Genomic DNA, 24,620 nt, shown 5'->3' on the forward strand with positions numbered 1-24,620 from the left:
CCATATCCACTGGTTCTCCCCTATCTATTCTACTAGTTACATCCTCAAAAAAACTCCAGTAGCTTTGTTAAGCATGATTTCCCTTTTATAAACCCATGCTGATTTTGTCCAATCCCGTTAATGCCTTCCAAGTGTTCTGTTATCACATCTTTTATAATAGACTCTAGCATTTTCCCCACTACATTAGGGTTAGGGTTAGGCTAACTAGTCTATAATTCCCTGTTTTTTTTTTCTCCCTCCAATTTTAAATAGTGGGGTTACATTTGCCACCCTCCAATCGGTAGGAACTGTTCCAGAGTCTATAGAATTTTGGAAGATGACCACCAATGCATCCACTATTTCCAGAGCCACTTCCTTTAGTTCTCTAGGATGTAGATTATCAGGCCCTGGGGATTTGTCAGCCTTTAGCCCCATTAATTTCCCTAGCACTTTTTTTTATTAATACTGATTTCCTTTAATTCCTCCCTCTCACTAGACCTTTGGTTCCCTAACATTTCTGGGAGGTTATTTGTGTCCTCCTTTGTGAAAATAGAACCAAAGTATGTGTTTAATTGTTCTGCCATTTCTTTGTTCCCCTTTGTAATTTCCCCCATTTCTGACTGTAAGGGACCGACATTTGTCTTCACTAATCTTTTTCTCTTGACATATTTATAGAAGCTATTACAGTCAGTTTTTATGTTCCCTGCTATGCTCCCTCTCACATTCTATTTTTTCCCTCTTCATCAATCTCTTTGTTCTCCTTTGCTGAATTTTAAACTGCTCCCAATCCTCAGGCTTGCTGCTTTTTCTGGCCATTTTATATGTCTCCTCTTTGGATCTAATACTATCCCTAATTTCTTTTGTAAGCCACGGTTGAGCCACCTTTCCTGTTTTATTTTTGCACCAGACAGAAATGAATAATTGTTGTAATTCCTGCACACGTTCTTTAAATATTAGCCATTGCCTATCCACCGTCATCCCTTTTTAGTAAAGTTCCCCAATCAACTTGCACCTCTTACTTTCGTAATTTCCTTTTTAGATTCAGGACCCTAGTTCCGGATTCAACTACTTCACTCTCCATCTTAATGAGGAATTCATCATGTTATGGTCGCTCTTCCCTAAGGGACCCCACACAATAAGATTGTAAATTAATCCTTTCTCATTGCGCAATACCCAGTCTAGGATCGCCTGTTCTCTAGTTGGTTCGTCAACGTATTGGTCTAGAAAACCATCACGTGTACACTCCAGGAATTCCTCCCCCACGGTATTATTGCTAATTTGGTTTGGCCAATCTATATGTAGATTAAAGTCACCCATGATTATAGTTGTACCCTTCTTGCATGCGTCTCTAATTTCCTGTTTAATGGCCTCCCCTACATCTCCACTACTGTTTGGGGGCCTATAGACAACCCCCACCAACGTTTTCTGCCTCTTGGTATTTCTTAGCTCCACCCATACAGATTCCACATCGTGATTTTCCGAGCCAATATCCTTCCTCACTATTGCATTGATTTCCTCCTTTACTAACAACGCTACCCCACCTCCTTTCCCTTTTTGCCTGTCCTTCCTAAATATTGAATATCCTTGGATGTTCAGTTCCCATCCTTGGTCACCCTGCAGCCATGTCTCCGTAATCGCAACTATATCATAACCGTTAATATTATCTGCGTTGTTAATTCATCTAGCTTATTGCGAATGCTCTGCGCATTAAGACACAATGCCTTTAGACTTGTCTTTTTAAGATTGCTAGTCATCTTAGTGCAAAATAAAACTATGACCCTATTTTTGTTTTTTGCCCTTGTTTTCTCTGCCTTCCACTATTGCTTCTTCCCTTTCTATCTTTTTTGTTTCTATCCTTGTTTTCCCCTCCTCTGTCTCCCTGCTCAAGTTCCCATCCCCCTGCCGTTCTAGTTTAAACCTTCCCCAACAGCACGAGCAAACACCCCGCGAGGTCATCGGCCCCGGTCCTGCTCGGGCATAACCCGTCCTGCTTCGACAGGTCCCACCTTCCCCAGAACTCGTCCCAATGTCCCAGGAATCTAAATCACTCCTGCCTACACCGTCCCTGCAGCCACGTATTCATCTGGTCTATTCTCCTGTTCCTATCCTCACTAGCACATGGCACCAGTGCCTTTCTAAATGACGATTTATGCTGTCCCTCAGAATCTATTCCAATAATTTGCCCACCACCGAGGTTAGACTGACTGGCCTATAATTACTTGGTCTGTCTCTCCGTTTTTAAAAAACGGTACAAGATTAGCAGTCCTCCAATCCTCCGGTGCCTCACCTGTAGCCAGGGAGGATTGGAAAACGATGGTCAGAGCCTCCACTATTTCCTCCCCTGCTTCTTCTAACAGCCTGGGGTATGTTTCATCCAGGCCTGGCGATTTCCCTACTTTCAAAGACCATCAGCAGCAGCAGAATTGTATTCCAGCACAATCTGTAACCTCATGGCCCGGCTAGCATGTGGCACCAGTGCCTTTCTAAATGACTATTTATGCTGTCCCTCCGAATCAATTCCAATAATTTGCCCACCACCGCGATTAGACTGACTGGCCTATAATTACTTGGTCTGTCTCTTTCTCCCTTTTTAAACAACGGTGCAACGTTAGCAGTCCTCCAATCCTCCGGTACCTCGCCTGTTGCCAGTGAGGTGGCCTTTACTCTGCCATTACCAACAAGCCAGGGGATCAACCTGGTTCAATGAAGAGTATAGAGGAGCATGCCAGGAGCAGCACCAGGCATACCTAAAAATGAGGTGCCAACCTGGTGAAGCTACAACTCAGGACTACATGCATGCTAAACAGCGGAAGCAACGTGCTATCGACAGCTAAGCGATTCCATAACCAATGGATCAGATCAAAGCTCTGCAGTCCTACCACATCCAGTCGTGAATGGTGGTGGACAATTAAACAACTAACGGGAGGAGGAGGCTCTGTAAACATCCCCATCCTAAATGAGTCCAGCACGTGAGTGCAAAAGACAAGGCTGAAGCGTTTGCAACCGTCTTAAGCCAGAAGTGCCGAGTGAATGATCCATCTCTGCCTCCTCCCGATATCCCCACCATCACAGAAGCCAGCCTTCAGCCAATTCAATTCACTCCACGTGATATCAAGAAACGGCTGAGTGCACTGGATACAGCAAAGGCTATGGGCCCCGACAACATCCCGGCTGTAGTGCTGAAGACTTGCGCTCTAGAACCAGCCACGCCTCTAGCCAAACGGTTCAGTACAGCTACAACACTGGCATCTACCCGACAATGCGGAAAATTGCCCAGGTATGTCCTGTCCACAAAAAGCAGGACAAATCCAATCCGGCCAATTACCACCCCATCAGTCTACTCTCGATCATCAGCAGAGTGATGGAAGGTGTCGTCGACAGTGCTATCAAGTGGCACTTACACACCAATAACCTACTCACCGATGCTCAGTTTGGGTTCTGCCAAGACAACTCTGCTCCAGACCTCATTACAGCCTTGGTCCAAACATGGACAAAAGAGCTGAATTCCAGAGGTGAGGTGAGAGACTGCCCTTGACATCCAGGCAGCATTTGACAGAGTGTGGCACCAAGGAGACCTAGTAAAATTGAAGTCAATGGGAATCGGGGGGGAAAACTCTCCAGTGGCTGGAGTCATACCTAGCACAAAGGAAGATGGTAGTGGTTGTTGGAGGCCAATCATCTCAGCCCCAGGACATTGCTGCAGGAGTTCCTCAGGGCAGTGTCCTAGGCCCAACCATCTTCAGCTGCTTCATCAATGACGTTCCCTCCATCATGAGATCAGAAATGGGGATCTTCGCTGATGATTGCACAATATCCAGTTTCATTTGCAACCCCTCAAATAATGAAGCAGTCCATGCCCGCATGCAACAAGACCTGGACAACGTCCAGGCTGGAGCTGATAAGTGGCAAGTAACATTCACGCCAAACAAGTGCCAGGCAATGACCATCTCCAATAAGAGAGAGTCTAACCACCTCCCCATGACATTCAACAGCATTACCATCGCCGAATCTCCCACCAACAACATCCTGGGGGTCACCATTGACCAGAAACTTAATTGGATCAGCCACATAAATACTATGGCTACAAGAACAGAGAGGCTGGGTATTCTGCGGCAAGTGACTCACCTTTGCTTCATCTAGAAGGCACAAGTCAGGAGTGTGATGGAATACTCTCCACTTGCCTGGATGAGCGCAGCTCCAACAACATTCAAGAAGCTCGACACCATCCAGGACAAAGCAGCCCGCTTGATTGGCACCCATCCACCAGCCTAAACATTCACTCCCTTCACCCCCGGCGCACAGTGGCTGCAGTGTATACCATCCACAGGATGCACTGCAGCAACTTGCCAAGGTTTCTTCGACAGCACCTCCCAAACCCGCTACCACCTAGAAGGACAAGGACAAGGGCGGCAGGCACATGGGAACAACACCACCTGCACGTTCCCCTCCAAGTCACACACCATCCTGACTTGGAAATATATCGCAGTTTCTTCATCGTCGCTGGGTTAAAATCCTGGAACTCCCTACCTAACAGCACTGTGGGAGAACCTTCACCACATGGACTGCAGCGGTTCAAGAAGGTGACTCACCACCACCTTCTCGAGGGCAATTAGGGATGGGCAATAAATGCTGGCCTTGCCAGCGACGCCCACAACCCATGAACGAATAATAAAAAAAAAATAGGATTTATAAGAAAATAGCTGGCAGATAGTCAATTAGATACTGCTCAGAAAGGAAATGGTTAGCTTTCAAAGTGGAATTTGCCAAATTGGAGAAGAGCAAACACTGGAGAGTTATCGGCAAGTAACGCTGAAATTATTACGATCATTTTTCCAACAGCAGTTTACGCTGAAATTTCTTATGCACCTAATTTGACTACAGAACGTAAAAAAGTGTTTTTTTTTAAAAAAGTGATATAAACGTAACCTTTAAATCAGGGGTTTTATTTGAATTGACAATGCACACATTTCTTCCACAAATGCACCATTCTAATTAGGAGCTGTAAGGTCAAGCTATGTTCCTAATGGTAGACATCAGAAATGTGTGGGGCAGCAAATCATTTACTATGGGATCCTTTCTAATTCATCTCTGAAATGATTTAGTACCAATTTATAAAGGAAAGTTGAGACCTCATTTTAAAGCTCCCCAGCCCTGTTGCTACATCCACCATTCTGACACTGTTCCAGTTGTGCTCTGAGAAGAGTAAGATATAATTGGTGTTACATCAAAATTGGCTTTGTTAAAGAAAAATAAAGACGACTGCTTGTTCGGTTTTCTTTTTCAGATGATCATGCTTTTCTTCCAAAGCTTCCCCCACCCTGGTGTATAAGTTACTTCATGGTTAAAATGCTGACGGGCTGACTTTTGCACACTCTCTGTAACCCAGCACCTGCCACTGCATCTCCCTTTTAAGTACCTGGACCAGATGTGCAGTATGAGAGATGCCTGTGATTTAAATGCTTCATTACCTTGTGTATGAATGGCTTTCTCATTGTTCAATTTTGCCAGACACCTTTTTAAAAAAAAAACTAATTTAAAACGAAACACAATTGATCCACACGATATGGTTTTATTGGATAATGTGGATTGGTTTCTACTTTGAAGAAACAATTTTGCTGCTTTAATCTGTCGGCAATTGCAAGAGCAATTCATTTATGTTTTTAATGTCTTCCACAGCACTACATAATATCATTCCAAAATAATGGAATTTGCACTTTTATTAACTTACGAATGTAGCAGGTAATTACAGCCTCTCCATTTAGAAAATGGTTGATTACTTGCTCTTGTGCACATTACCTTTTCCTAATAACATTAGTATATTGACTGATTTATTGCTACAACTTTACATTTCAACCCACAGAGCATCAACGCCTTTTATAAGGACTAGAAATGATCTTTGTGTAACTAGTTGCGTTTTGAAACTCTGCCATAAGCCGAGGCAGCTTTCAGTTGAATGTCCACTCCTGTTGGTCTGGACATACAATTGTCAAGTGCCATGGTTTGTGAATGTGTTGGCTGTGGACTCTAGCTCCTGCACTTCTAGGCACAAAGCAAATGAAGCTTAAGCCCTAGGAAACCATTTCTTTTGAGTATTAAGAACTTAGTACTGCAAGTGCCACATTTTCAGATAATGAACTTCAACGGCAAGAAAATAGAAAGATGCAAAGTTTAAGATGGCACATTTCAAAGGTTATGAAGAGAAATTGTAGTTTTTAATAGTGTACAGTGATCACCCATGTCTGTTTCAAGTTCGGATATTCTGTTCTTTGTAATGTTTGTGTAAACGTGAATGGAAAAATGAACATGCAGTGAACTACACTAAAAATTGCAAAATAATTCAATGCACTTGTATTTGTTAAGTCCAACAATTAAGTAGTGAAAAACCACAATTTGATCCTTCCCACACCTTAACTGACTGAGGTAAATCAGTTTCCTTGCTCTTAGATGCTTACCTACTTAGATGAAGTGTCTTGTGGGTTGGGAATAAGAGTGAGAAGGACATTCTGTATTGATTATGAAACTTCATATGCTTGAGACCACTCTGCCAATGCAACTGTGGAGCTGATAGTAATCTTACCTGACTTACACTCCTGCTTTCCCTTCCTCCTCTATAGGGGAACACTAAGCAGGATTCCCATTTTCCACCATGCTGTAAAGCAGGTGGTTAGTACATTAATGGACCGTGTTTCACATCTTACTCTAGCTCTGTAGATTCCTTGAATCGAAGCCATCCTAACGACAACCTGAGGGTCTGTCAGTGTCTGAAGGATTTCAGTTCACTATTCTAGCATTCATTATAAAATCTTTACATAGTTATTTATTCAGCTGTCATGATAGCTGACTAGTGAACAGGTTACACTTAATTGATTTGTTTTCTATTAATGGTTTTGTATACAATTTATATGATACTAGAGGCTGCTTAACAATTTTTTAAAGAAAACTATTCACAAGGTTTTGTTCTGAAAATTTGATCAGGCAAATATTTGCCTGAATCCTGAATGTTAAGTTAGTTTTGTCATAATCTACATAACTGATTATTGTGCAGAGCTGATTTACACCAAGATCAGGTGACTACGGGTCCCTTTTGCATCTAGAATTATGGGCGTATATTTACACCTATTTTGAATTAGCGTAATCGCAGGAAATTCACACCTTCCACTCCTTTTTCTCATGGGGCGGCGCCATGTTAATGAGCTGTGAACTCCATGGAAATTCAGGCGCAGTGCAAGAACTGCCGTAAGTCCCTTCCGCCAGAATTTCATTGATATTTACACTAGAAATTGGCATTATGCCGCAATTACACGTTTGTACGCAAACTTATAGGAAATTCCAGGTTGTAGTTTTAACTGAAACTTGATTATCTGTATCCCTGATGAGTTTATTGCATCCTTTCCAGTTAGCTGGTGATGTATCTAATACCTGTATTACTTAAAATTACAGTAGTACATAGTGAAAGGTCGATTTATGTGATTTTAGAAGTATAGAAAGTTACAATGGTATTGTAATTACTGATACAAATTTTAATACATTCTTATCTGAACGTGCTCATTGAGGATAGTATTTAATAAACTTAATAGTAACTTTATAGTAGTGCCAGGAAATGTGGTGTCCTGATTGGCTTGGTATTATATATGCTGGTGCGATGACTATGCTGTTAACTTAGTTCCTAGCTGTACAGATCATAAAAGCCTGTGTTTTTCATTTGCCACTCATTGCTGTAGAAACTGCAAGGTGGTAGCCAGAACAAAAGAAAACCTGTATATATGCTGTTGTTGTAACATCATCTGCAGGTATGGGGTCAGCTTCCATGTGTAGGCTGATGATATGAACTCTGCCTCTCCAAATGCCCTCAACGTAACAACCACCTCTGTTTCAGACTGCATGTCCAACATCAAGTTATGGATAAATCAAGAGTTCCTCCAACTAAATAATAGGAAGATCAAAACCATCATTTTCAGCCACTGTCATAAACTATGCTCCTTTTCCATTGACTCCAGCCTTTCTCTGACCACCCACTCAGGTTGAACCTGACTGTGTGCGAAAAGTTGGTATCCTCTTTGACCTAGAGCTGAACTTGAAACTGCACATCCTTTCCATCACCAAGACAGTTTATATCCAGCTCGGTAACATTGCTTGCTTCTGCCCCTACTGCTGCTGAAACAATTATCCATGCTTTGTCACCTCTAGACTTGATTTCTTCAAAGTATTCCTTGCCAGATTCTATGCTTTTGTTTTTACAAACACTGCAACAATTGTTCTAGTTGCTGGTGTAAAATATTGCCCAGCTTTGTATAAGAAGCAGTGATAAAGCAGGTTGGGAAGGTTAATATTTTCTAAACACACAGGTCAGAGTTTATCAGCCTTAAACTCCTTGTGAGCAGGCATTTTAGAAAGTTGTACAATACACTTTTATCCTCATTTTGAAAAAAAAGACTTGTATTTATACAGCACCTTTCACGCCCTCAGGATGTCCCAAAACGCTTTACAGCCAGTGAAGTACTTGTGAAGTGTGGTCACTGTTGTAATGTAAGAAACGCGACAGCCAATTTGCACACAGCAAGGTTCCACAAACAGCAATGTGACAAATGACCAACAATGGACAGATATTCTGTTTTGAGATCTGAGGAGGAGCTAGTGAGCTGTTTTTGTATGTGTGAATCATAATATTCGCACCTGTTCTGATACAGCAGCACTGCCAGTGCCTGGGCTGGTTTGACAGCAACTGATAAGAAGGGACTTGACTAATTTTGCTGAATATTTCAATATCAGTTGACAAGTGATCAAAATGCAACATAGATCAGATTCTGTAATTTTGCCATGTAATTGCCATGTTACAGAACAATGAAGCATTTGACATTGTGAATTGGCATGTGCCTATGTAGATTCAAAGTGCCCCCAATCCCTCTGCTCCTCTAACCCATTTAGACTCTTATTATCCAAGCAGTCAATGGCTGCCTTATTCTTCCTACCAAAATGTAATACCTCACACTTACCTGCATTGAAATTAATTTGCCAGTTACATGCCCATTCTGCAAGTTTATTAATGTCTTCCTGTATTTTGTCGCCGTCCTCCTCAGTTATTAACTATATCCCCCAATTCGGTGTCGTCCGCAAATTTTGAAATTGTACTTCCGATTGCTGAGTCCGATTCGTTTATGTAAATAGTAAACAACAGTGGTCCCAGCACTGATCCTTATGGAACACCACTTCTCACCTTTTGTCAGCCTAAGTAACTACATTTTACCCCTAAGGGGTTATCAATGGGGACAGGACAGTATTACTAACTGACGGATTTTAATGAGATTTTATATGTAAATAAATATCTTGCTACTGATTACCTGTTGCGATTAGCATTTTACAAATAGATTGAGTCTCCAACTTTTCCTAATTTTGCTTACAAGTAACCACCTTTCGCTTGTACATGAAATTAAAAAGCAAGGGTAGCTGCAGCTTTAATTCACCCCAAAAAGTTATATTTGCTTCTATAAACAATAGTCATTACAAAAATCAACCCCTACAACTTATTTCTTGTATCTTGTGCTGTGACGTGATTCTGTGTGGTAATATTGTTGATGGCTGACTTTTTTATTTCAGGTATCTTACGTTATTAGAGATGAAGTAGAGAAATATAATCGCAATGGAGTTAACGCACTTCAGCTAGATCCCACGTTAAACAGACTGTTTACAGCTGGTCGAGATTCGATTATCAGGATATGGAGCGTGAACCAGAACAAGGTGAAAAACTTAATCCAAGATATTTTTGTCTCTCACACCGTAACAGTATTACAACCTGCAATCTCAATATTTATTTCAGAATCTACAGTAGGAAAATGTCAGGGGCCCATTCAGTAATACAAAATGTAGATCATGTATAAACAGAATTCCCACTTAACAACATTTCTGTACCAAAATGCAAAGCACCTAAAGACTTTTTCATGAATCAATCTGAAATTACTAAACATTCGATCTTTCAGAATATGTCTGAACAGAATATCCGTGACCTCAGAAGTTTGTGGAAAATTCATTGTTCTGTCATTCAACATCAGAAACAATTGTATTTTTCAAAAGCTACCTAATAATAACTTCTGGTTATTAAAGGCTGATGAAAAGCTAAGTCTTTTCAGGGTCTTAGTTAAGTACACAGAAGTGTAGTGGTATTTGTCCTGGATAAGCAACCCATAGGTCAAATTTAACCATAAAATTGAATTCAGTAAATCTGGTCATTTGTGGGCTAATACCATTGTCCATAAAAGCTGTCGGATTGTCCTAAAAGTCCGACTGGTTCGCTAATGTCCTGCTCCACATTTCACTACTTCTACAGTTCTATCTCCCATCCTACATTCTCAATACTCCTGAAACTGCACTAAGCCAACATAAAGTGAAAATATAATCTTTTGTTTCTTTACTTGTACCATCTTGCCTTGTACTATCATCCCATGTCATTTAATCACTCCTGCCCTCCGCCCTATCACAGACCTTTCCCGTTGTTATTTCCTCCCCCCCCCCCCCCCCCAATTTTTCCTAGTTCTGTACTTACTTATAAACTGTTTAAATTTCTAAGCTCTTCCAGTTCTAATGAAAAGTCATCAACTTGAACCATTAACTCTGTTTCTCTCACCACAGATACTGCTTGACCTGAATATTTCTAGCATTTTCTGTTTATATTTCAGATTTCCAGCATATGCAGTATTTTGCTTTTGTGAAAATATAGTCTGGCCTACATTATGTGGTTGTCCAGTTTTACATAGAATTACATAAAATTTACAGCACCAAAACAGGCCATTCAGCCCAATGCCGGTGTTTATGCTCCACATGAGCCTCCTCCCACTCTATTTAATTCATCTCGCCCTATCAATATATCCTTTTCTTTTCTCCCTCGTGGACTGTAGCGGTTCAAGAAGGCGGCTTACTACCACCTTCTCAAGGGCAATTAGGGATAGGCAATAAATGCCGGCCTTGCCAGCAACATCCACATCCCATGAACGAATAAAAAAAATGCATTTATCTATCTTCCCCTTAAATGCATCTATGCTATTTGCCTCAACTACTCCTTGTGGTAGTGAGTTCCACATTCTCACCACTCTGAGTAAAGAAGATTCTCCTGAATTCTTTATTGGATTTATTAGTAACTATCTTGTATTTATGACCCCTAGTTTTGGATGCCCCCACAAGTGGAAACATCTTCTCTACATCTACCCTAGTTTACACTATGAAGTGGCCTAGCAAAGCACTCATTTGTACAAACAACTGCTAGGAGACCCATTGCTATCTTCTCGGGGCAACCAGGGATAATTATGGCCGAGCCAACGTTGCCCATAATCCTGAGAAATTAAAAAGAATTGCTGGATAAGTTGGTGTTGATCCATTAGTGAGTTGAATACTAGAATGCAGTCTAACGTGACCCGCCGAGATCACGTATGATTTACTTTGTGCTGCCTTTGTGTTCTCATATGATTGGCTATTAAACAGTTTGTGGTTTGAGGAGAAATATTTGATTATGTACTCTATATATGTAGAATGGGAGATGTGATCACTAAAGTAGTGAAGTGTGCACCATGACTTCCCCGTGGTGAATTCAGTCTTTGATTTTCAGTGAAGAAAGTACTGACTCATCGTAACTTGATGTCCGACAGTCTGACAGCACGGGGCAGTCATGGAATTGAGAGATTTGGTGGGGAAGCAGGGTTTTGTCAGCAAACCTATGGAAAGTGACCCCATGCATGTGACCCCATGCATGTGAGGGGCACCATTTAGCTGAGAAAAAGGAAGAGGCCAAAGGTAGATTCTGTGTGACTCCACAGGGGATGGTGCACAGAAGAGATGATTAAACCATTGCTGGTTGCATCTATATCGGCAGGAGTAGAACAATGCAAAGACAGTCCCATGGAGCTGGTCAACAAAGGAGAAATACTGGAGGAGGACAACAATGTGGAAAGATTGAAAGAGGATGAAGAGCGATAATGCAATATGATCACAGTCACAGGGCATATCATTTATGACTTTGACCAGGACAGTCTTAGTGCTGTGACATGGGTAGAAGTTAGACTGGAGCGATTTGAACAGGGGTTTTTTTGGAGAGTTCAGCACAGAGCTGGAAAGGAAAGACATTCTTGAGGACCTCAAAGAGGAAAGGTAGGTTTGCGATGGGTTGAGGATGTTTTTGTTTTTTTGAGTAGGATGGGGATGACACCAGTTTTGTTGGGGAGAGTGATGTTCATGGTTCTCTCCCTCAGATACCAATGTCAACTGGCTTTTGGGGGTTTTGAGTGATATGAGTTAGGCGTTCGGACAGGAGGAAATCAAGGCAGCAGGAAGTGGATCTCATGGAAGAGACTATTTTAGACCGGGTAAGGGAGAAACAAAGGGAGAACCTATCAAGTGGTGAAAGATCAAGGCTGGAATGGTTATGAAAGAACAGAAGAAACTGCTTGTGTAGCCTCCATCTTAAAGATACCAGACTGATTCCTAGGATGGCAGGACTGATGTATGAGGAGAGATTGGGTTGACTTGGCCTGTATTCACTCGCGTTTAGAAGAATGAGAGGGGATCTCATTGAAACATAAAATTCTGACAGGGCTAGACAGACTGGATGCAGGGGGGATGTTTTCCCCTGGTTGGGGGGTCCAAAATGAGGGGTCACAGGATACGAGATAGGACATTTAGGACTGAGATGAGGAGAAATTTCTTCACTCAGAGGGTGGTGAACCTGTGGAATTATCTACACCAGAAGGCTGTGGAGGCCAAGTCACTGAATATATTTAAAATGGAGCTAGATAGATTTCTAGACACAAAAGGCATCAAGGGGTATGGGGAGAGAACGGGAATATGGTATTGAGATAGAGGATCAGCCATGATCATATTGACTGGCGAAGCAGGCTCAAAGGGCCGAATGGCCTACTCCTGCTCCTATTTTCTATGTTTCTATACAGAAATCCATGACCTTGTTGCATTTGGTTTTGGAGGTGAGCGTGGAGGGTGAGCTAGGGTAGGTTATGATGTGGTAACAAAAATTTGAACCTTAGTGGATAGGGGTCTATGGTTGCCTCCATTCAATATTTAATGAACCGAACACTTATTTTGTCAAACCCAGCAGATACTCAAAGTTCCACATCCTATTGCAGCTGTTGCCTTGTCCTTAGTGATGTGTGGTTCCTATTGCTGTAGATATTTAGAACCAGCGAACCATAGAAAAGATACAGCACAGAAGGGGGCCATTTGGCCCATCGTGTCCGCGCCAGCTCGAAGAACAACCAGGTGCCCATTTTAGTTTCCACCTTCCAGCATCTGGTCTGTAGCCCTGCAGCTTACAGCACTTTAGGTGCAGGTCCAGGTACTTTTAAAAAGAGTTGAGGGTCCCTGCCTCTACCACCAATTCGGGCAAAGAATTCCATACACCCACCACCCTCTGGGTAAAAAAGTTTTCCCTCATGTCCCCTCTAATCCTTCTGCCAATCAGCTTAAATCTGTCCTTTTGGCAACCAAAGGTATTAAGGGATTTGGGCCAAAGGCAGGTATAAGGAGTTAAATCGCAGATCAGCCATGATCTTATCAAATGGCGGAGCAGGCACGAGGAGCTGAATGGCCTACTCTGCTCTTATGTTCCTATGTCCTCTAGTTCTTGAACTCTCCGCTAGGGGAAACAGTTGGTACTTGTCTACTCTACCTGGGCCCCTCATAATTTTGTACACCTCAATCAAGTCTCCCCTCAGCCTCCTCTGCTCCAAGGAAAATAACCCCAGCCTATCAAAGTTCTCCAGATTCAGGAACTGTCCCTCTAGATTGGAAAATTGCACATGTCACTCTGCTTTTTAAGAAAGGAGGGAGAGGGAAACCAGGGAATTATAGACCAGTTAGCCTAACATCTGTTGTGGGGAAAATGCTGGAGTCTATAATTAAGGATAGGGTGACTGAGCACCTCGAATTTTCAGTTAATCACAGAGAGCCAGCATGGATTTGTGAAAGGTAGGTCGTGCCTGACGAACCTGATTGAATTTTTTTGAAGAGGTGACTAAAGTAGTGGACAGGGGAATGTCAATGGATGTTATTTATATGGACTTCCAGAAGGCATTTGATAAGGTCCCACATAAGAGACTGTTAGCTAAGATAGAAGCCCACGGAATCGAGGGAAAAGTACGGACTTGGGCAGGAAGTTGGCTGAGCGAAAGGCGACAGAGAGTAGGGATAATAGGTAGGTGCTCACATTGGCAGGATGTGACTAGTGGAGTCCCGCAGGGATCTGTCTTGGGGCCTCAATTATTCACTATTTATTAACGACTTAGATGAAGGCATAGAAAGTCTCATATCTAAGTTTGCCGATGGCACAAAGATTGGTGGCATTGTAAGCAGTGTAGGTGAAAACATAAAATTACAAAGTGATATTGATAGATTAGGTGAATGGGCAAAACTGTGGCAAATGGAATTCAATGTAGACAAATGTGAGGTCATCCACTTTGGATCAAAAAAGGATAGAACAGGGTACTTTCTAAATGGTAAAAAGTTAAAAACAGTGGATGTCCAAAGGGACTTAGGGGTTCAGGTACATAGATCATTGAAGTGTCATGAACAGGTGCAGAAAATAATCAGTAACACTAATGGAATGCTGGCCTTTATGTCTAGAGGACTGGAGTACAAGGTGGCAGTAGTTATGCTGCAGCTATACAAACCCTGGTTAGACCGCACCTGGAGTACTGTGAGCAGTTCTGGGCATCGCACCTTCAGAAGGACATATTGGCCTTGGAGGGAGTGCAGCGTAGGTTTACTAGAATGATACCCGGACTTCAAGGGTTAAGTTACGAGGAGAGATTACACAAATTGGGGTCGAAGGTTAAGGGGTGATCTGATCGAAGTTTATAAGATATTAAGGGGAACAGATAGGGTGGATAGAGAGAAACTATTTCCGCTGGTTGGGGATTCTAGGAGTAGGGGGCACAGTCTAAAAATTAGAGCCAGACCTTTCAGGAGCGAGATTAGAAAACATTTCTACACACAAAGGGTAGTAGAAGTTTGGAACTCTCTTCTGCAAACGGCAATTGATACTAGCTCAATTGCTAAATTTAAATCTGAGATAGATAGCTTTTTGGCAACCAAAGGTATTAACGGATATGGGCCAAAGGCGGGTATATGGAGTTAGATCACAGATCAGCCATGATCTTATCAAATGGCGGAGCAGGCACGAGGGGCTGAAGGGCCTACTCCTGTTCCTATCCAATCTCCTTGTAACTGCAATTTTCAATCCCTGGCAACGTTCTTGTAAATCTTCTCTGCACTCTCTCCAGAGCAATTACGTCCTTCCTATAAAGTGGTGACCAGAACTGCGCACAATACTCCAGCTGTGGCCTTACCAGCCTTTTATACAGCTCCATCAATACATCCCTGCTTTTGTATTCTTACCTCGTCTAATAACGGAGAGCATTCCGTATGCCTTCTTCACAACCTTATCTGACTGTACTGCCACCTTCATGGACCTGTGCACATGCACTCCAAGGTCTCTCACTTCCTCTACCCCTCTCAATATATTCCCGTTTACTGCGTATTCCCTTTTACTGTTTGCCCTCCCTAATTGCATTACCTCACACTTCTCCGGGTTGAACTCCATTTGCCACATTTCTGCCCACTCCACCAACCCATTGATATCATCTTGAAGTCTATAGCTATCCTCTTCACTATCAACTACATGGCCAATTTTTGTGTCGTCTGCAGATTTGCCAATCATGCCCCCTACATTCAAGTCCAAATCATTAATATATACCACAAACAGCAATTTCTTGGATAATCCACAATTCATCATTTAATTTTTTTTACAACATCGTGTACAATATAGAAAATGGTAATTTACTGGCTCATGTAGTAACTAGTTTGCATTAGTTACATAACAGTGAGTGTTAAGCAACATTGGTAGGGTCACATTCGTTATGTTATGAATTAAGAATTGTTTCAGTAGTTTTTTTTAGAAAACAGGTTTGACATTGACTTTGAACACTTAGGTCTAGGAATCCAGATGATATCAGCTGCACTCACTATGCTCTCTTTCTTTTATGATGTCCATTCAGCTGAGTTCTATTAATTGCTTCCTTATTAAAGATAAACATGACAGTAAATGACATTATTTTGCAGAATATTCTGGTTTTGCATCTATAAGCACAGTATGATTGCTAGAATATGTGTGTGTGTCTGTGTGTCTCTGTGTGTCTCTGTGTGTGTCTCTGTGTGTGTCTCTGTGTGTGTGTCTCTGTGTGTGTGTCTCTGTGTGTGTGTGTCTCTGTGTGTGTGTGTGTCTCTGTGTGTGTGTGTGTGTCTCTGTGTGTGTGTGTGTGTCTCTGTGTGTGTGTGTGTGTCTCTGTGTGTGTGTGTGTGTCTCTGTGTGTGTGTGTGTGTCTCTGTGTGTGTGTGTGTGTCTCTGTGTGTGTGTGTGTGTGTTTTTATAAAGATGGGTTTACATTTCTGCTGTCTCTAAGTTATTAACCATTCTCAGATGAACAGGGTATGTGCTGATTCTTGGATGAACAGGATACAGTGCTGATATGAAACCAACCAGAGGAGGATGCTCAAGAGTGACCCTTGGTGGCTGTCCCTCCACTTTGTCCCAGGTCGGACGGAGATTCTCAAACTGGGAGGTGTGACTTGGTTATCGGAGGGGGCACGAGGAGGATGCTAGCTGTAACTCTAGATGACCAGTCAACAGTGTCTTGACCAGTCACTGAGTGGTGAGAATGTGGAACTTGCTACCACATGGAGTGGTTGAGGCAGATAGCATAGATGCAGTTGAGGGGAAGTTAGATAAGTACATGAGGGAGAAAAGAATAGAAGGATATGTTGATCGGGCGAGATGAAGTAAATAGAGTGGGAGGAGGCTTGTGTGGATCATAAATGGTGGTGTAGCCCAGTTGGGCTGAATGGCCTGTTTCTGTGCTATAAATTCTGTGTAATTTACTAACAGGTAATGCCTGCAATATGTATGTTTTCCATTGGTGGCACTGCAGCACTCCCCTTAACTCTCTGGCTGATTCCTGACTGCAGGTGATGCCTGAGTTTTGGAGAGAGCAAACAGTTCCAGCTAACAGGTATTTTCAATACTCGTTAGTTTAAATGTGTCACTTTCAGTTAAAAGGGAAAAAAAAGTTGCTTGCCTTCTGGTCTGTACCTCCTGTGCCACATATATTTATTTTTGGAAGTGCTCATGAGCCCTGGGGTCCTCGCTGCCACAGAGAAGTAAATAAATAAATAGCAGCATGTCTGTGTTCCCCCACCATGAGTCTGCTTCAAAGGTCTGTTAAAAGGTTCTTTGCCCTAAGTTCTGCAGCTCTGTGGTGCATCCATTTTCTTTTTTGTCCCTGCATCAAAGTCCTCATGAGCGCATGGGTTCTCCCCTGATCTATGGAGGGAATAAATAAATGACCCTCCTTTTTAAAAACTTGTCTAGGCATCAAAAATTACTTTATTGCTCAGTGGTCTGCACCTTTCTGGAAAGTTTATTGTGCCCTGCTTGGATTTTGTATTGCTGCTTGCTTAGCGACATCTTAAATTGAGAAATAAATTAATAAAAGCATCCGCACTTATCCGTTAAAAGAAATTAAACTTAATTTTACTTCCTCCCAAAGCAACCCAATGATTCATTACTCTGTTTCAACCCCAAACATCCTGACCACAGACCCATTCTACGGAGGACTCTTTCATCCTTCAACAGTCTTGCAGCCCTAACCCAAAGAGAAGAGAGGCCTGCAGTTTTGCTTTCAGTGAAGTTGCTGACACCGTCATAGTGGCCGGAAAATTCCTTGGATCTGCTCCCGCTTCGTTGGCCTTGCTTCACCATAAGTGCACCAGGAACCTCGTTTGCACGTGTAAAATGGGGTTTCCACCGCACTTCTGGCAAAGTAACATCAGCGAGGCGGGAGCAGATCTGAGGAATTTTCAGGCCTTTGAGTTCTAATATGATTGGACTTCATATTAAAACTCAAAAGCGTACAGGAGTAGAATTAAAACAGCTAAAGTATTCTGGGTTACCAATTGTATCTACATTAACATTGATTATGCACAAATACCGTTTCTTGGAAAGAGAGGGGCTCGCATGGGACATGAATCTCCAAAGCAAGGTTCATCGAAAAAAAAAGTTTGTGAACCTCTGCTGTAGGGAAATGGCTGGCACCTGCTTGTTGCTGCCTCCATGTATCAAGTGATTGGACAATTGGTGTGTAGGGGATTGCAAGTACAAACCCTTGTTTTCTCTCCTTGTTGGGTTGATGTTCTTAATGCACTTCTCCACCTGAAGTCTTATCGATCTGTGCAAATGATTGGGAGAAACTGTTATTCACATGTAATGTGACAATGTAGAAATTGGATCTCTCTACTATATATGGCCTATGCTATTCATGATTTGTACTTTAATTGGAAAGAGCACAATTGATATACATTCTAAAAAGAAATACTGTTTTTCTTACCCCTCCATCCCCACAGCACTGCTTGTTCCAGGCTACTGAGCACTGTTATTGGTAATAGAGTTGGAAATGTCAAGACGACCTCTTCAGGTTGAAGTACTGAGAATTAGGGAAAAATGTAGAATTCGCTGTGGATTTATAGTCAAGAGTTTGGAATAATAATGGGTCATTGGTGCATTCATCCCATAGGCCATTCATGAGACCATATGAATGAACTCTTGTATTCCATTCCAACTTCCATATCATCTATCTGTTAGCACTGTATTTTTACTGTAGCTATCAGTAACTGTGGAATTGGCTCTGTCCTGGTAGAACCTGAATTCTCCTGTTTAGCACCAAATCAGATTCTCAGGACCAGGAGAGCTCAGCATGCATGTCTTTTATATATGCATAAAGCTCTGCTCCCAGCCAGTAATTTTTAAATATATGCTTAGAATGAGGAATTGTCCAGACTCTAAACTTAAGTTGTTTTAAATGTTCCCAAAAGTGCCCTTGAGGCCCCAGGAAACCCTTACAGATTTTTTAAATTCCAACCATCAGTTGCCCAGTCCCAGGTTAATTTCACTTTTCTTGCAGCACAGGAGAGTTATACTCCATGTGGTATCAAACCCAGGCAGTATAAGGCTGCCTCCTCTTGGGGGCCTTCACTCTGGGATAGATTGGGTTTCAACTATGAAGTTACACTGCCACTTTTGTGTCACGCTAATAATTTCTATTTTTCTTTTTCAGCAAGATCCTTATATTGCCTCCATGGAGCACCACACTGACTGGGTGAATGATGTGGTATTATGCTGTAATGGAAAGACCTGTGAGTAACTCAGCTTTACTTCATTGAATCAGGGTTTTGTATAAGCAGATGTTTAACAGTAACCTCATCTACTAGCCCAGCCTGGTTCCCGGTGCACCTTTTATACTCCAGGCTGAGCAGCTTGTTACCGATGCTTTGTACCTCATGATTTTTTAAAAATCCAGGCTGCTTTTGGCCACTTGCTGTGGCGTCAACTTGTTACAGTGCTCAATTTTGCCAGTGGCCAATCCAGGTGCTCTTTGACCAGCCAATGTTGCTGGGTGGACCTTGTGGCAATACTGTTGTCATTCTTTCTGCTGCTTTAATGGTCCAGTGGGAGTGCTTCACCCCCCCCACCCACCCACCCAGAATTGTCTGTTACTAATATCTTGGCCACTTGTAATCTGTTTTTTATTCATTCTGGGGATTTGGATGTCACTGGCAAGGCCAACATCTATTGTCCATCCCTATTTGCCCTTGAGAAGGTGCTGGTGAGCCTTCTCCTTGAACTGCTGCAGTCCGTGTGGTGAAGATGCTCCCACAGTGCTGTTAGATAGGGAGTTCCAGGGTTTTGACCCAGCGAGCATTAAGGAACAGTAATATATTTCCAAGTCAGGATGGTGTGTGACTTGGAGGTGATGGTGTTCCCACGCACCAGATCATGCAGTCCCCGATGGATTGCTGGTCAACTGGCTGGTTCTAGTATGAATTCGTTTAGCAAAATGGCATTGTATAGTTCTTGACTACGTGATCCTCTTAAGAAGTGATTCTAACCTAAAAGTTATTTGCAAACATCTTCAGTGTTTAAAACTGCCTTTTATTTTGTAGTAATATCGGCTTCATCTGACACGACAGTGAAAGTGTGGAATGCTCATAAAGGATTTTGCATGTCCACGTTACGAACTCATAAGGTAACTTTTTTTGTAATGGGGAAAACTGCAACGTGCTGAGGAGAGAAATGTCATCTCATGCAAGAATGTGTTTTATTTGTGACAACATTTAATGCTTTTTAAAAAAAAAAAAATGCTGCTGCTTCAGTGGCGAACACTGGTCCGAATTGGTTGATGTGAAGGTGACCTGTTGGGTAAAAGAATTAATGAAGACCTCTTCCTCATGCTCTTATATTATGCATATGTTCTATTTCATCTTGTCTCAATTTTGAGAATGTAAGAATAAATTTAGCCAAACATCAAAAGCCAGAATTCTCCATTTGAAACCATTAACTCGGAGAATGAGAATTGAAATCCCTTGTTTTTAGTAAATTAGAGCTTAATTCATTGAAGTAAATAACCACCTCTATGGTTAATCGAGATGCTTCAGGGGATGTATCACAGAAATGCAGTTTTATTTAATTCTCTAACGAGCATTGGCTTGGCTTATTTGGTAGCCATGTTGACTCTTGAGTCAAAAGGTTATAGGTCCAATCAACATTCCAGGATTTAAGTATGTAATCTAGACTGACACAGTGCAGTTCTAGAACTAAGGGAGTTCTGCATTGTAGGAGATGTTTGTTGGATGAGATATCAAAACCAATGTCCTGTCTGCTTGTTCTGGTGGTTCAGGAGGACGTTAAAGATCCCATGCCATTTTTGAAGAAGAGCAGGGAATTTTCCTGATATCGTGACCAGCATTCCTCCTTCAACCAACCACTGGTCATTCAACTCATTTGCTGTTTGTGGAATCTTGCTGCGCGCAAATTAGCTGCAGTAGTTGCCTGCATAAGAATAGTAGCTGTACATCGAGAAAAGATTAATTGATTGTGAAGTACTTTGGGATAACCTGCAGCTCTATATTTGCAAGTTGCTTCTGTTTTCTTTTCTCATGGAATTGAATCTAAATGCTTGTAACCCAAAGAGTGTTTAGAGAATGACCTATTGGAATTAGTTTTAGTAATTTAAGATTTGTGCAATAAATGTACTTTCAACCAGTTGTAAGGTAGATGTAGTAAACTTCCATTTCTAATTTTTCCGTTGTGGAGCTGAGCCATGCAGACCAAGGAGGAGGAAAAGAATCTGCCTGATTTCCAACTCCTAATTGCCCTCTAGTAACCATTGCTAGATGGTATGGATGTTTGGTGACGACACTCAAATGTGATGCTTTCAATGCTGGATGGTCACTTTCTAGTCGCACACATGAAAATGATCACTTGCACAAGACACTGAAACTGTATTGCAATACCATGAGTCAGTGGCTTTAGAGAGGAGGGGAGAAAATTGGATAAAACTAAAAAAAAATTGAAACATTTTCTTTCTTTTTTTGTATAGGATTATGTGAAGGCGTTAGCTTATGCGAAAGATAAAGAGTTGGTGGCTTCAGCTGGGCTGGACAGACAGATTTTCCTCTGGGATGTAAATACTCTCACAGCACTGACTGCCTCAAACAACACTGTCACCAGTAAGTCCCTGATTATAAATGTAAGGGGTTGGTGGGGGGATAAGTATGGAATGTAGCACAAACCTTTAACACGGGAGATGCTTGGGAGGTTTATAAAGTAGTCAAGTTGTTTTGTGCTTTTTTTTAATTATTCTTGGGATGTGGGTGATGTTAGCAATGGTGCATTTATTGTCTATCCATAATTGCCCTGAAAATATAATAGAACTGAGTGGCTTACAAGGTCACTTCAGAAGACACAAAGTGTGGAACTAGTCATATGTAGGCCAGACTAGATAGGGGTGGCAGGCTGCTTTCTCTGAAGCACAGTAATCATGGGTGACATTAATCTGCATATAGACTGGCTAAATCAAATTAGCAATAATACTGTGGAGGATGAATTCCTGGAGTGTGTACGAGATGGTTTTTAGACCAGTACGTTGAGGAGCCAACCAGGGAACAGGCTATCCTAGATTGGGTATTGTGCAATGAGAAGGGGTTAATTAATAATCTTGTTGTGCGGGGTCCTTTAGGGAAGAGTGACCGTAACATGATAGAATTCTTCATTCAGATGGAAAGTGAAGTAGTCCAATCCGAAACTAGGGTCCTAAATCTAAACAAAGGAAACTATGAAGGTATGAGGAGTGAGTTGGCTATGATAGATTGGGAAGCTTCATTAAAAGACATGAAGGTGGATAAGCAATGGCTAACATTTAAGGAACGAATACACGAATTGCAACAATTATACATTCCTTTCTGGAACAAAAACACAAAAGGAAAAGCAGCCCAACCATGGCTAACAAAAGAAATTAAGGATAGTATTAGATCCAAAGAGGAGTCATATAAAGTTGCCAGAAAAAGTAGCAAGCCTGAGGATTGGGAGCAGTTTACAATTCAGCAAAAAAGGGCTAAGAGACTGATTAAGAGGGGAAAAATAGAGTATGAGAGCAAACTTGCAAGGAACATAAAAGACTGTAAAAGCTTCTACAAGTATGTAAAAAGAAAAAAGATTAGTAAAGACAAATGTAGGTTCCTTACAGTCAGAAATGGGAGAATTTATAATAGGGAACAAGGAAATGACAGAGCAATTAAACAAATACTTCGGTTCTGTCTTCACGGAAGAGGACACAAATAATGTCCCAGAAATGCTAGGGAACCAAGGGTCTAGTGAGAAGGAGGAATTACAGGAAATTAGTATTAGTAAAAAAAACTGCTGGAGAAATTAATGGGACTGAAAGCTGATAAATCCCCAGGGCCTGATGATCTGCATCCTAGAGTACTAAAAGAGGTAGCCATGGAAATAGTGGATGCATTAGTTGTCATCTTCCAAAATTCTATAGATTATGGAACAGTTCCTGCAGATTGGAGGGTGGCAAATGTAACCCCACTATTTAAAAAAAGGAGGGAGAGAAAACAGGGAACTACAGACCGTTTAACCTAACATCAGTAGTAGGTGAAATGCTATTGTCTATTATAAAGGATGTGATAACAGGACACTTAAAAAAAAAAAATCAGCGGGATTAGACAAAGTCAACATGGATTTATGAAAGGGAAATCATGTTTGACAAACCTACTGGAGTTTTTTGAGGATGTAACTGGTAGAATAGATAAGGGAGAACCAGTGGATGTGGTTTATTTGGATTTTCAGAAGGCCTTTGATAAAGTCCCACATAAGAGGTTAGTGTGCAAAATTAAAGCACATGGGATTGGTGGTAATATACTGGCATGGATTGAGAATTGGTTGACAGACAGGAAACAAAGAGTAGGACTAAATGGGTCTTTTTCGGGGTGGCAGGCAGTTACTAGTGGGGTACTGCAGGGATCAGTGCTTGGGCACCAGCTATTCACAATATATATCAATGTTTTGGATGAGGGAACCAAATATAGTATTTCCAAGTTTGCCGACGACAAAACTAGGTGGGATCATGAGTTGTGAGGAGGATGGCTTCAAGGTGATTTAAACAAGTTGAGTGAGTATAATGTGGATAATTGTGAAGTTATCCACTTCGCAAGGAAAAACAGAAAGGCAGAAATGGTGATAGATTGGGAAATGTTGATGTAGAAAGGGACCTGGGTGTCCTTGTACACGAGTCACTGAAAGCAAACATGCAGGTGCAGCAAGCAGTTAGGAAGGCAAATGGTATGTTGGCCCTCATTGCACGAGGATTTGAGTACAGGAGCAAGGATGTCTTACAGAAGTTATACAGGGCCTTGGTGAGACCACACCTGGAGTACTGTGTGCAGTTCTGGTCTCCTTACCTAAGAAAGGATATTCTTGCCATAGAGGGAGTGCAACAAAGGTTCTCCAGACTGATTCCTGGGATGGCAGGACTGTCTCATGAGGAGAGATTGGATCGACTCGGCCTGTATTCACTCGAGTTTAGAAGAATGAGAGGGGACCTCATTGAAACATATAAAATTCTGACAGGGCTAGACAGACTGGATGCAGGGAGGATGTTTCCCCTGGCTGAGAGGTCCAGAATGAGGGGTCACAGTCTCAGGATACGAGGTAGGACATTTTGGACTGAGATGAGGAGAAATTTCTTCACTCAGGGTGGTGAACCTGTGGAATTCTCTACCACAGAAGGCTGTGGAGGCCAAGTCACTGAATATATTTAAGAAGGAGCTCGATAGATTTCTAGACACAAAAGGCATCAAGAGGTATCGGGAGAGGGCGGGAAAATGGTTTTGAGATCGAGGATCAGCCATGATCATGAATGGCAGTGCAGGCTTGAAGGGCCTACTCCTGCTCCTATTTTCTATATTTCTACATTAGTGAACCAGTTGTGTTTTTATGACAATCTGGTAGCTTTAATTAAATTCTTTCTGATGCTGGATCATAAATTAGCAGAGTGAAGTATGTTGTGCATTGTTGTCACAAGAGTTCTAGTAAAATGTAATGGTGGTCTTGCAGGATTTTCATACTGTGTCCAGTTGAATTGCAAAAAACAACCAGTTGGATTGGATTTTGTCCCTCTAAGATAGAGATGCTCTGCATAGGGTACTTTGAGTTTATTTAACACTAGGATGAAGTACTGGAGTTGTAATTCCAC

The 24,620-nt window shown here is 41.8% G+C and overlaps 1 protein-coding gene across 1 annotated transcript in view; it reads left to right on the top strand.

The window, feature by feature from the left end:
• The window catches only part of LOC137299309 (WD repeat-containing protein 48), a 129,078-nt gene that overhangs the window by 34,216 nt on the left and 70,242 nt on the right, over positions 1-24,620 (top strand). Inside the window, exons 2-5 of the mRNA XM_067967965.1 lie at positions 9,574-9,714; positions 19,140-19,218; positions 20,026-20,108; positions 21,462-21,591. Coding sequence (XP_067824066.1) covers positions 9,574-9,714; positions 19,140-19,218; positions 20,026-20,108; positions 21,462-21,591 — 433 coding nt within the window. The remainder of the gene's footprint in view (positions 1-9,573; positions 9,715-19,139; positions 19,219-20,025; positions 20,109-21,461; positions 21,592-24,620) is intronic.

The sequence above is a fragment of the Heptranchias perlo genome, chromosome 2 (assembly GCF_035084215.1).
Source record: "Heptranchias perlo isolate sHepPer1 chromosome 2, sHepPer1.hap1, whole genome shotgun sequence".
Lineage (NCBI taxonomy): Eukaryota > Metazoa > Chordata > Chondrichthyes > Hexanchiformes > Hexanchidae > Heptranchias > Heptranchias perlo.